Source organism: Euprymna scolopes, chromosome 18 (genome assembly GCF_053919585.1).
Source record: "Euprymna scolopes isolate OS-2025 chromosome 18, ASM5391958v1, whole genome shotgun sequence".
Taxonomy (NCBI): Eukaryota; Metazoa; Mollusca; class Cephalopoda; order Sepiida; family Sepiolidae; genus Euprymna; species Euprymna scolopes.
The window spans coordinates 110,802,470-110,817,158 of NC_136499.1; the positions used below are offsets into that span (position 1 = coordinate 110,802,470).

The 14,689-nt window shown below is 29.0% G+C and overlaps 1 protein-coding gene across 1 annotated transcript in view; it reads right to left on the reverse strand.

Annotated features, from left to right (window-relative positions):
- LOC145297759 (uncharacterized) overlaps positions 1 to 14,689 on the reverse strand; it is a 125,098-nt gene that overhangs the window by 14,348 nt on the left and 96,061 nt on the right. The window contains exon 9 of the mRNA XM_080144001.1: positions 4,479 to 4,591. Within this exon, the coding sequence (XP_080000127.1) occupies positions 4,479 to 4,591 (113 nt within the window). The remainder of the gene's footprint in view (positions 1 to 4,478; positions 4,592 to 14,689) is intronic.

Here is a 14,689-nt window from a genome sequence, read left to right on the forward strand (position 1 = left end):
TATTTATATAATTCTATGCTTATAATTTATATATTTCATGTATTTTCCTATTTCTATGTATATTATTCATATAATTCTAGATATATTATTTATATATTTCGATGTATATTATTTATATATATCTATGTATATTATTTATATATTTCTATGAATATTATTTATATATTTCTATGTATATTATTTATATATTTCTATGAATATTATTTATATATTTCTATGCATATTATTTATATATTTCTATGTATATTATTTATATATTTCTATGTATATTATTTATATATTTCTATGTATATTATTTATATATTTCTATGTATATTATTTATATATTTATATGCATATTATTTATATATTTCTATGCATATTATTTATATATTTCGATGTATATTATTTATATATTTCTATGTATATTATTTATATATTTATATGTATATTATTTATATATTTCTATGTATATCATTTATATATTTCTATGTATATTATTTATATATTTCTATGTATATTATTTATATATTTCTATGCATATTATTTATATATTTATATGCATATTATTTATATATTTCTATGTATATTATTTATATATTTCTATGTATATTATTTATATATTTCTATGTATATTATTTATATATTTCTATGCATATTATTTATATATTTCTATGTATATTAATTATATATTTATATGTATATCATTTATATATTTCTATGTATATTATTTATATATTTTTATGTATATTATTTATATATTTCTATGTATATTATTTATATATTTCTATGTATATTATTTATATATCTCTATGCATATTATTTATATATTTCTATGTATATTATTTATATATTTCTATGTATATTATTTATATGTATCTATGTATATTATTTATATATTTCTATGTATATTCTTTATATATTTCTATGTATATTATTTATATATATCTATGTATATTATTTATATATTTCTATGAATATTATTTATATATTTCTATGTATATTATTTATATATTTCTATGAATATTATTTATATATTTCTATGCATATTATTTATATATTTCTATGTATATTATTTATATATTTCTATGTATATTATTTATATATTTCTATGTATATTATTTATATATTTCTATGTATATTATTTATATATTTATATGCATATTATTTATATATTTCTATGCATATTATTTATATATTTCTATGTATATTATTTATATATTTCTATGTATATTATTTATATATTTATATGTATATTATTTATATATTTCTATGTATATCATTTATATATTTCTATGTATATTATTTATATATTTCTATGTATATTATTTATATATTTCTATGCATATTATTTATATATTTATATGCATATTATTTATATATTTCTATGTATATTATTTATATATTTCTATGTATATTATTTATATATTTCTATGTATATTATTTATATATTTCTATGCATATTATTTATATATTTCTATGTATATTAATTATATATTTATATGTATATCATTTATATATTTCTATGTATATTATTTATATATTTTTATGTATATTATTTATATATTTCTATGTATATTATTTATATATTTCTATGTATATTATTTATATATCTCTATGCATATTATTTATATATTTCTATGTATATTATTTATATATTTCTATGTATATTATTTATATATATCTATGTATATTATTTATATATTTCTATGAATATTATTTATATATTTCTATGTATATTATTTATATATTTCTATGTATATTATTTATATATTTCTATGCATATTATTTATATATTTCTATGTATATTATTTATATATTTCTATGTATATTATTTATATATTTCTTTGTATATTATTTATATATTTCTATGAATATTATTTATATATTTCTATGTATATTATTTATATATTTCTATGAATATTATTTATATATTTCTATGCATATTATTTATATATTTCTATGTATATTATTTATATATTTCTATGTATATTATTTATATATTTCTATGTATATTATTTATATATTTCTATGTATATTATTTATATATTTTTATGTATATTATTTATATATTTCTATGTATATTCTTGACATGTTCAGTTGTAAAATATATACTTATATATTTCTATGTATATTCTTTATATATTTCTATGTATAGTTTTGATATGTTACTATGTATTTTTCTTCATATATATATATATATTATTTATATATGTCTGTTATATTATTTATATATGTATGTGTAAATTGTATATTTCTATATTTCTATGTATATTATTCATATATTTCTATATAAATTATTTGTATATTTCTTTGTAAATTATTTATATAATTCTTTGGATATTGTTTATATATTCCTATATATAATATTTATATATTCTATGTAAATTATTTATATATTTCTTTTACTTATATATTTCTATGTAAATTATTTATATATTTCTTTTATTTATATATTTTAATGTAAATATTTATATATTTCTTTTATTTATATATTTCTATGTAAATTATTTATATATTTCTTTTATTTATATATTTCTATGTAAATTATTTGTCTATTTCTTTTATTTATATATTTCTATGTAAATAATTTATATATTTCTTTTATTTATATAGTTCTATGTAAATTATTTATATATTTCTTTTATTTATATATTTCTATGTACATTATTCATATATTTCTTTTATTTATACATTTCTATGTAAATAATTTATATATTTCTTTTATTTATATAGTTCTATGTAAATTATTGATATATTTCTTTTATTTATATATTTCTATGTAAATAATCTATATATTTCTTTTATTTATACATTTCTATGTAAATTATTCATATATTCCTAAGTATATTATTTATATATTTCCATGTAAATTATTGATAAAATTCATTGTGTATTATTTATATATTTCTATGTAAATTATTTATATAATTCTATGTATTTTATCTATATATGTTTATGTATATTATTTATATATTTTTGTTTATATTATCTATTACTGTATATTATTTATAATCTATATGTATATTATTCACATTTTTCTACGGATATTATTTATATATTACTATCAAAATTATTTTACTATGTAACTTATATATTTTTGCTTATATTTTTATCTATTACTATAAATAATTTTCATATACTTTATGCATATTTTTTATTTATTTTTATGTATATTATTTATATAATTCTATGCTTATAATTTATATATTTCATGTATTTTCCTATTTCTATGTATATTATTCATATAATTCTAGATATATTATTTATATATTTCGATGTATATTATTTATATAATTCTATTTATATTATTTCTACGACAATTTTTTAATATTTCTATGTATCTTATTCATATATATTTATGTATATTTTGTTGTAATGGTATGTAAATTCGGTACTTGTACAGTTTAATCAAGACATTAAAAATGAAAATATCGAAAAAAGAGTTTATATTGTACGTATCCGTTTCGAACTGAAGATCTCCGAAAAAAAATTCACTTATTTGATCAAGTAGTTTTTTTTTTTTTTTTTTTTTTTTGCAGCGGAAAAAACACGTTGAATGGTAGACATCTTTGAAGTTTTTACATTTATTTTGATTTTTAGAAACGCCACGGGGAGATAACTCAATTTAGAACGCCGACACTCCCTTCCCATCTTTAATACTAGCTTTTCTTCCTAAAAATCGAACCTTTTGCTCGGTATCATAACAAATTGTTTTTTCGCTGTAAAACAAAAACTATTAATATTTTATAACAGGTATCCGTTATGAAATGAAATTCTCCAAAAAATCACTTAAATTCAATTTAATTCAATTTAAACATTTTCAATATATTCATTTTTTAATGTCTTGATTAAACTGTACAAGTCCCGTTAATTCTTGTACATTTCTATGTAAATCATTTTCATATATTCTTCATAAATTTTTTATATTATTTATATAGTTCTATGTATATCATTTATATTTCGATATTTATTATTAATATATTTCTATTATTTGATAGATATATATGTGTGTGTGTGTGTGTGTGTGTGTGTGTGTGTGTGTGTGTGTGTGTAAGTTTTTTTATATATTTCTATGTAAGTTTTTTTTTTATATTTCTATGTAAATTATTTATATATTTCTGTGTTGATTATTTGTATAATTCAATGTATTATATTTATATATTTCTGTCTATATTACTTATATATTTCTATGTAAATTAGTTATATACTTCTATGGGTATTTTATATATTTCTAAGTAAAATTAGTTTTTATTTCTACATATATTTTTATGTATGCAATTTATTATTTATATTACTTATTCATATACATTCTACGTGTATTACTTTTATATTTCTATGTGTATTATATTTATATTTTATGTATATTGTTTATATATTCCTATGTATATAATTTATACATTCTTGTATATTATTTATATATTTCTAGATATATAAATTATATATTTTATGCCGGGTAGCCCTTGAAGTTTATGTAGAGATAAGTAAATTCTACTTACCACTATAAGAGTGAGGGTGTCTCCATTGATTGCTGCCGCGAGAGGACTTATTCCCACGCTTGTAGGTGTACCAGGAATCGGTACATTATTTTGGTACTTGTACACTGAGGAACCTTCGGAAAACAAATACAATAGGTTATACTTTGGCGTGGTTTTTTTTTTTTTTTTTTGTCATTTTTTTTGTTTAGATGCGGACTGCGCGTTTTTATTCTTTGGGTTGTTCCGTACATTTTGTTCCTGCCCTTAGCCTGTTCGTTCATAGGTTTGCACACCCCCGGGCTAAGAAAGGTCAGACTCCATCCATAAACAACTTTTTTTTCTTTTTTTTTTTTTTTTTTTTTTTAGTCAGCTCTTTACCAACCGACTCTCTTAATTTTATTCAAACTGGAACTCTGTACCGATCTCATGACATTTCTCCTTTGGGTGTACAGCTGTTTAATCCAGCCACCCTTTCTATCATAACAACAGAGGTTTCATTTGCTTCTCCACCAAACTCGACGACTCTTCGTTCGATAGTTTTTTTTTACATAGGCATCACCACTTATCAAGGCCCAGAGGCCATTTGAGGATAAAGGTTAAAGAGTGTACAGTAGTCAATTGGACAATATAGTAATCGTTAGTAATGGAAATTCGGTAAATTTGTTAACTTAAGTGGAACGGCTCATCAAGAACTTGTTTACGTTAGACTTGAAGACAACCATATTGTAGTCATCTGGAAAGTAAGCAACGGAAAACAGTTTCACGGGCGTGCAGTTCTAAGAAAGAAACTTTGTTCATGGAATCTACGTTTAGGTTTAGGCACATATAAAGAGTGAGGGAAATTATTGATAGTGTTTTCAGCTAGACGAGTATTTCTCGTTAAAGTTTGGCGAGGGGGGACCAGAGATTGGAGCTCAGACGAGCGAGCACTTGTCGTGAAAATAACGATAACGCAGAGACAGACTCATAACATCTCTTCTGTGAGAAAGAGGTTGCAGGGGAGAGAAAAGTGCATACAAAGTCTATCAAGGCAGGATAAGCTGCTTCCTGCCCAGATGTGGAAACAATACTCCATCCTTGGACGTACTTGGCTCTTATATATGTAGAGAATTGCATCAGCAGTGAGATATCTACTGGATCGATAGAAGGATCCCACCATTTATTCAGCTACCTTGGCAACAGATTTGATGTATATATATATATTATTCCTTATTGGAATTTTTTATTTTTGAGATGAGCATTGTATGTTAATTTTATTTTATTTCGGACTATTAGTCTCATCTTATCTTTTTATTGGTGCACAACGTTTCGGCCAACTTCCTCTGGCCTTCGTCAGGTGGTAACCGCGACGGATAGGAACTTCGAATCTCCTAACTGCATTCTCAGCCATCACTGCCATCCGTAGCTGTTGTCGTCTCACCACATTTTTGACCAATTACCTCTGGCACGCTTTGGGTCCGTACCGATTGGTATATATATATATTATTCCTTATTGGAATTTTTTATTTTTGAGATCCCTACCTACAGTAATAACTGATCAACTCCTAACCCTAATCCTAACCCTAACTCCTAATTATATAAGGTACCTCGAATTTCTCAAGCCTGGATTCTCGGAACGTGGCAGAGAATCCGGAAAACATGACGCTTTAACTAACTTACCAGCCTCGCCAAGACCATACAGCGCATACTAGTTCCTATCGTCGTGACCTGTGTGATTTTTCCTTCACTAGAGCCCCCAAAAATCAAAACAAGGCTATCCCACATTCATACCTTTCTAAAAATTTAACACGGTATCTTATTAAACTATCATTCCTGTTATTAACCTATCTACTCATTGAATTGTTACGTATTGGCGGTATCTTTATTGGTCCTTCGACAAAATGAGGGGTAAATTTACCCTTGTCCGTTCGTCTGTCCGCACTTTTCTCAATAACTACGCCTGGGATTTTTTTTTAATTTTGAACAAACATTAAACATGATATGAATAAAAAGTGACAAAACGGATTTTCCGGGAAAACTCAGGTTACCCCTCCCCCTAGGGTTGCCTTTCGGATTAAAATGGCTAAAATTTATACTTTTGTGCTTATTAAAAAAAAAATGATGCCTTGGATTTCTATAAAACTTTCTGAAAAGTTGTAACTAACTGATTTCTATATAATTTTGTTTGTCTATACTTCGCAATAACTCTTGGGTGTGCCCCAGGGGCTCTTTTAGGGAAAATCAAAACACTCCATTTTTGAGAACTATTTTACCATATTTGTCCAAAATTTTCTGTGTATGTCTATTTAGCAGTTTTGCATGGTGCTGAACTCAATTTTAAAATATGTTAAGGTCTTTGGGAACTTTGGGGGCTTAATGATGGACTTAGTCATTTTTTTTTTTTTTTTTTTTTTTGCATGGTACAGAACTCAAATTTACATGTTAAGGCCTAAAACTGCACCGTTTGTTGAATTTTCACCAGGATTTGACGTCCTTTGTGGATTTGGGGGCTAAATGAGGAATTTAGTCATTTTTTATGCCTCGTTCACTGTGCACTCACGGAGGACCATGCATACTTCACTTGTTTTATTTATCTTTTCTTCTTCTTCTTCTTCTTCTTCTTCTTCTTCTTCTTCTTCTTCTTCTTCCCTGGAATGAATCTCAACATAATGGACCCCTATTTCCCTTATAACCGTCCGTTCCTGTATTGGGAGGGAATTCTTTGTCTCTCCAAAATTGCACGTTTTGAAACTCGCCATAGCGCACAGAACGGCTCCATCTGCAATTGTATCCTATGTGGCGGCGGGGGGGGGCATGGTTTCCTTTCCTAGTTGCAGCTTCAACCAGCGATCTTAGCCCATAGCTTGCAGAAAATGAATTCTTCTCCACAAGAGCAATTTCCATTGTGCTTTCCTGCCTTTGAATCGAAAAAAATCCTGACAAAAAATACTTTGGCAAACGCTCCCGAAAACAATAAAATATTCAACTACATACGTAAATTCAACACCGTGTATCCCTTTCGTAGAATTCTAATAAAATATGCTGACCCCCAAATTCTTCTAAATATATTCACTGTCCAACTGTTTTTTCTCTTTAGCTAATAAAATCAGCATTCCATTCTTCTAAGACAAATACATATATCTTCTTCTCTTCTCTTCTCTATCTCTTCTATCTATCTATCTTCTTCTTCTATCTATATAAATAAAATGAACTCATTTTTTCCCATCTGATTTTGACATTAATAGGATTAAAAATCAAGATATTTCATGCAAATATAATATGCACAAACGGCAGAACAATATCTGAGGTGTGTTATAGGCTTATTATTTCTCAAATTCCTCGATAATCTTAGATTTCTATACTTTTTCTGCTGAGAAGTCACGGCCAAAATCGGTTAAGATCAATGGAAGTGGTAAAATATTTTCTCTCTAATAAATTCCTCCTCCCCCTGCCACCACTTAACACCGTTTGGGGATCGTTCACAAGGAACAGTTGAGAAGAGAACACCGGTTTGGCTTCGTAGTTCTTTCATGCAAAGTTATTTAAAATCACTAAACTAACCTGCAGTGCTCTGTGGTGTAGTGGTTAGCGTGCTGGACAATTCACATTATATTTTCACGTTCGCGCCGACCTACCGTAGTCGTTTTTTTTTTTTTTTTTTTTTTTCCTAAACAACTGCAATGGACTTTTCTTGGTGGCCGAACTGTTAACGTTGCAGATGTTTTTTTTGTTTGTTTCTTTTCACACTTTATTTTCCTACTTTTACTCATGACTCCGGGTTTGATCCTTCCTACTTACCTACCATAACATTTTTTAAAACTCCCCCCCGTCCCGGAAACAAACACTCGGGCAACGCCGGGTACCCCCGCTAGTCTATAATATATATAACTAGAGTACTCGTGATCCGTTGGGTCAGTATGTTATATTAGCTATGGAATTAATGTATGAGCGTGACACTTGTGACGTAAAGAAAATAGTTTTTGTGACATAACAAAAACATTTCTATGAAAGTATATTAAAAATGAAAAAAGATTATAGATAGATGTCTATGAGTCGTTCTGTTTATAATTATTTATTTTTGAACAAAAAAACTTACAGCCATTGAATTATAAGTGGTTTGCCATACTTATAGGTAAATCTGCATTATTCAGATTTTGATATATCGTTTAATTTAAACGCGAAAAAAAAACAATTGGGACGCTGAAAACGTACACAGTAAAACAATACGTTGTAAAATGCTCTTATGGTTGCCAAAGGTTAAAGTAAATTTATTTGTAAGAAAATTGCGTTAAAATAACTTAAACGTAATACGGAAATGAACGATGTAAAAATTGCAGAAAGTATGAACAATTATTTAGATAATTTTAACGCGAAAAAAAAACAATTGGGACGCTGAAAACGTACACAGTAAAACAATACGTTGTCAACGGGTCAAAGTTGATTTATTTGTAAGAAAATTTCGACAGTATACTTGTAATACAGAATAGTTGCAAAACATCCTCACCCTTCCCATGTTAAATAATAATTTCGAAATAATAACGTTAATATTTCAGTGCGCAGGTAAAATTCTGCAAAAGCAGCAATTTGTGTTTATTTGTTTACGCTGTTATGGATTTATGTTTATGTACACATGCGCAACCGGAAGTCGTAAACAGATGTTGGGTTACAACACTCGTTACAAGGTCATTTGAGTTTTATAATTATATAGATTACATCACAATTACATGTTTTTAAAACATATTATAATTATTAGGTTGGTGCAAAAACAATATCGTTACTTTTATACATGATTTCTAGATTAATTCACTGATATAAATATAACAGTTATATATCATTTTGAAGCGCGTTTTTCGCTCTATCGAATCGTATTATTTGTTACCGTTCTCAATCTGTTCATTACCGTTCTCAACCGCTGCAGGCTTTTAGACAGCATGGACAAAATTCAAATCCGCACGATTTTCTTATTTCACTTCAAACTAGGCCGAAAAGCTGCCGAAGCAGCTCGTGGTATCAATGATGCATCTGGCTCAGGAACCACTAACGAACATGTGGTACAACGGCGGTTAAAGAAATTTCGCAATAATGACGAGAGACTCGAAGATGAAGACGGCCGTGGCCGGATGACTGCGGTTAATAACGAAGATTTGAACGCCTTAATTGAGACCGATCCTGGCAAAACCATACGAGAAGTTGTTGTTGAACTCGAGGTCGAAGTCAAAAAAGTTGGATAAATGAGTGCCGCATGAATTGAACGATAATAAAAAAAGTCGTCGTTTGGAAAGGTTCTCTACGCTCTTTCTGCGCAACAAAAACGACCCATTTCTCGAGCGGATTGTGACGTGTGATGAGAAGTGGATCCTCTACGACAACTAACGATGTTCAGCACAGTGGTTGGATGTTGGAGAACTCCTCTACAGTTCCCGAAGCCGAAATTGCGCAAAAAAAAAGATTATGGTGACTGTTCGGTGGTCTGCGATCAGTCTCATCCATCACAGCTTCTTGAATCCGGGTGAAACGATTGCAGCAGGGAAGTACTACCGACAAATTGACAAAATGCACCAGAAGCGTCAACGTATGTGTCCGAGATTGGTCAATATGAACCACTTCTCCTCCATCAAAACGCTTGCCCGCATGTTGTCAACTGACCCTGCAGAAGCTGAACGAATTGGGCTATAAGACTCTGCTTAATCCGCCATAATCACTAGAACACTCGCCCACCGATTGTCACTTTTTCAAGCATTTCGACAACTTCCTGCGCAAAAAAAAAATACTTCAAAAGCCGAGATGATGACGCATCGGCCTTCAATGACATCATCGCTTCCAGAACTCCGGATTTCTATGCTAATGGAATAGATAAACTTGTTTCTCGTTGGCAAAAATGTGTTGATTCTAATGGTTCTTATTTCGATTAATAAAGTTTATTATGAAAGGAGTTATGATCTTTGAAGTTGAACGTCAAAAAACGACATTATTTTTGGACCAACCAAATACATGCAGGACAATTTAACACAGTAAAAATTTATTCTTCAGCACCAAAATAAAACAAATAAAATCTTAATGCAATTCCAAAAGTATACTTAACTATTTGTGTGTTTTTCTTTTTCCTATAACCACAATTTTCTAAAAGTGCAACTATAGACATCCTGTCAAGTTGATTGACAGATTAAACAAAACAAACCCTTACACAAATCAATAAAGTTAAAATTTCAATACGTTTCCTTTTTTTCTTTTCTTGTTTTTTGCTAGTCTGCTCGACATATTTCTTTTTTTTTTTTATCGAGACATTTAACAATTTTTTTTCCACCAACATATGTTTCTATATATTTTTCTTTACTTATTAGAAGAAAAAAACGACCAGGATTCTCCAGTAATATTTTCAGACAGTTTTTATTCCAAATGCTTTCCCGTCGGAAGATTTCTACATAGAGAGACCTGATCTAACGCTTCCGCTTTTTCTATCTGTTTAGCTCTCTGGTGTATATATGCAAACTTATCCTTTGTGCTTAAGTCATTCGACTATACGCCGACCTAACCAAATGACTAATCAGTCACGTTTTCGCCAGCCAAATTTTATTGTTTTTGCACCTAGATTACCTGTATGTTTATATACATATACTAGCATTTTAGCCCGGCTTTGCCCGGGTGTTTTGAGGTGTACGCTTAGCAAAACAAAAAAAAGTCAATTTTTTTTAATTTGACCCCTATTATGACCCCTTAAAATTTATAGTTTCGGGCTCAAATCACTTTATTAAGTTAGATCCAGGTTCAAGGAACCTATATCTAAAATTTCAAGTGTCTAGACCCAAAATTGTCGGAGGAGTTTGGTAGAGTTCTTAAAGGTCAAATCGTTGAAATTTGACCCCTTAAAAGCAAAATTCTGGCTGACACCCGTCACATCGATTTTCCCAAATCTCAGTACCCGGTATTTCAAATTTCGAGTCTATAGACTAAAAATTGACAGAGTTATTGCGTAGGGAAATGTACACAGACAGACAGACAGACAGACACGTTCACTTTTATATATATATATATATATATATATATATATATATATATATATATATATATATATGCTTATATGTGTGTGTGCTCATATACAAATATATATATGCGTATGAAAATACATAAAAAATATATGAATTACTATATTCTACTTTATAATATACTAGCATTTTGGTCCGACGTTGTCCGGGTGTTTGGAGGTGTATGCTGAGCAAAAAAAAAAAAGGTCAATTTTTTCCATTTGACCCCTATTATGACCCCTTAACATTTATTGTTTTGGGCTCAAATCGAGTTATTAAATTAGATCCATGTCCAAGGAACCTATATCTAAAATTTCAAGTGCGTAGACCCAAAATTGTCGGAGGAGTTTGGCAGAGTTCTCAAAGGTCAAATCGTTGAACTTTGACCCCTTAGCAGCCAAATTTCTGGCCGGAAATCGATCACATCGATTTTTCCAAATCTCAGTACCCTGTATATCAAATTTCGAGTCTACAGACTAAAAATTGGCAGAGTTATTGCGTAGGGAAATGTACACAGACACACATACAGACAGACGGACACACAGACACAGAGACACGATCACTTTTATAGATATACTAGCATTTCAGCCCGGCGTTGCCCGGGTTTTTGGATGTGTATGTTGAGCAAAAAAAACAAAAACAAAGTGGTAGTAGGAAGGCAGGCTCGAACCCATACCGCAAAGGAGGAAAAGAACGGGGTAAAACCTAACGTTTATGCTGTTACAACCACCACCAAACCGGAAGCGACATTTTTTAAAATTAAGGCTAGGCAATCTAAAGGAGAGAATAACTTTCAAAAATATCCGCGAAAAAAGTGACCCCCCCTGTAGAAAAGTGCCTAGTTGAAGGGGAAGATATTAATGTTTTTAGCCAATTTTTCGATATTTGTCGTATGAAAGGTCGAACTTTAAAACGATACTGATCTTGGTAAAATCCGTTGCCTCTATTGAAAGTTTAAGACAGACATGCAAACAGACATACATACATACATTTATATATTGATAACTAAATATTTTCGACCCAAACTGATGCAAAAGCTTGCCCTATCTCTGAATACCCTTTATGTAAAATTTCAAATATTTAGACCAGAAATTGTCTGAGTAATTTGGAAGAGACCGCAGAGGTCAATTTTTTTTTAATTTGACCCCTATTATAACTCCTTAAAATTTATTGTTTTGGACTCAAATCAAGTTATTAAGTTAGATCCATGTCCAAGGAATCTATATCTAAAATTTCAAGTGCATAGACCCAAAATTGTCGGATAAGTTTGGTAGAGTTCTCAAAGGTCAAATCGTTGAACATTGACCCCTTAATCGCCAAGTTTCTGGCCAAAACCCAATCAAATCGACTTTCCTAAATCTCAGTACTCTGTATATCAAATTTCGAGTCTGTAAACTAAAAATTGACAGAGTTATTGCGTAGGGAAATGTACACAGACACACACACACACACAGATAGACATGTTCACTTTTATATATATATATATATATATATATATATATATATATATATATATATATATATATATAATGACTTTTACAATTGATTTTTCACCAGTATCTAATCACTGCGGTACGTGTCCTTGCGGACAATTCTAGTACGAATTTTAGGAACCTTAAATCTATTTTTATTTCTAGTTATAAATATCACTATTTATTACTATATATTATTTTATATCTATCTCTATACGTATTAGTTGTATATATTAATGTTTTTACTTATTACTTGTATATATTATCTATTCTTTATAATTACTGGTTCCCATATCGCATTGCATTCTATTCTATACTAGGTCTACTTAGTAGTTGGTTATTCCCCAGAATATTTGCTGCTTCTTTCAGTCGTCTTACTCTCCGCCATTCCTCTCTATCTATAATTTTTACTTCGTCCCATAATGGTAGATGGTTTCCATTTTCTTTCCAGATATGGTCAGCTATACCTGACTTTTCAGTCTCTCTACGTACTACGGCTTTTCGACGTTTATCTAACCGTACTTTCAATGGACGACACGTTTCACCTCTGTATAGTTTTCCACATTTACATAGGATTTAATATACACAGTTCTTAGTCATGCTTTTTTTTCTGTAGGGGGCTTTACTCTCACAAGCTGTTTCCGGAAAGTTTAATCACTCCTGAATACTGTCCTGATGTCATATAGATTACATATTCGTTGAAGTTTTTCAGACAAGCCTTTCATATATGGTATACAAACTGTGGTGAGTTTCTGAATGGTGTCCTTTTGTGTTTGGTCCAGATTTCTTGGAGCTGATGTCATGCTCTCTCTCTGGATAGTTGTTGGTGGAGGTTTTCTCTTAAACTGTCCATCTCCTCTTGATATGCACTGATGTTACTACATATTGCTTTTGCTCGGTGTTTTAAGCAACGAACGATTCTTTTCTTTACATTATATGGATGGTGGGAGTTGTAGTTTAGATACTGTCCAGTCAAAGTTGGCTTTCCGTATACAGATGACATAAACTCCTGACCTGTGCGAGTTATCAGCACATCTAAGAACGATAATTTATTGTTATTTTCTTTTTCCATTGTGAACTATGTAGTTGGATCGATTTCACATGGTCTAGTAACGTTTCAACATCTTCCTGATGGGGCCAGAGTATGAATGTGTCATCTACAAATCACAACCACATTGTTGGCTTTAGTGGTGTTGATGCTAATTCCATTTCCTCAAAGTATTCCATGTAGGCATTGGCCAGTACCCAATGAATAATAATACAAATATTCAATCCTCATCTCAAAAATTCAGAAATGTCATATATATACATATATATACATATACATATATACATATATATACATATATACATATATATACATATATATACACATATATATGTATATATATACATATATATATACATATATATATCCTCTCTCACGTCCCCCTTCTACTTCTCTCCTTCAAAAGCTAACCCGTACCAGCCTGCTAGCGACTTGTGTGAGCTAGATACACCAAGTCATTCCACTGAATATGCTAGTATGTCAATAAATTAGACAAATAAATGAATAATACAGAGCAGCAGAAAAAAATAATAATAAAGACAACAAAATAGACATAGAATATACAAAATTTAAAAAAGCTTACGTTAAAGCAACAAGTTATAAGCTAAAAAATAAATAAATAAGTATATATATATATACAAAGATTTTTTATAAAAAAGAAACAAAAAATATGTTAACTAACTAAAACAGGCCATACATAAAACCCCTCCT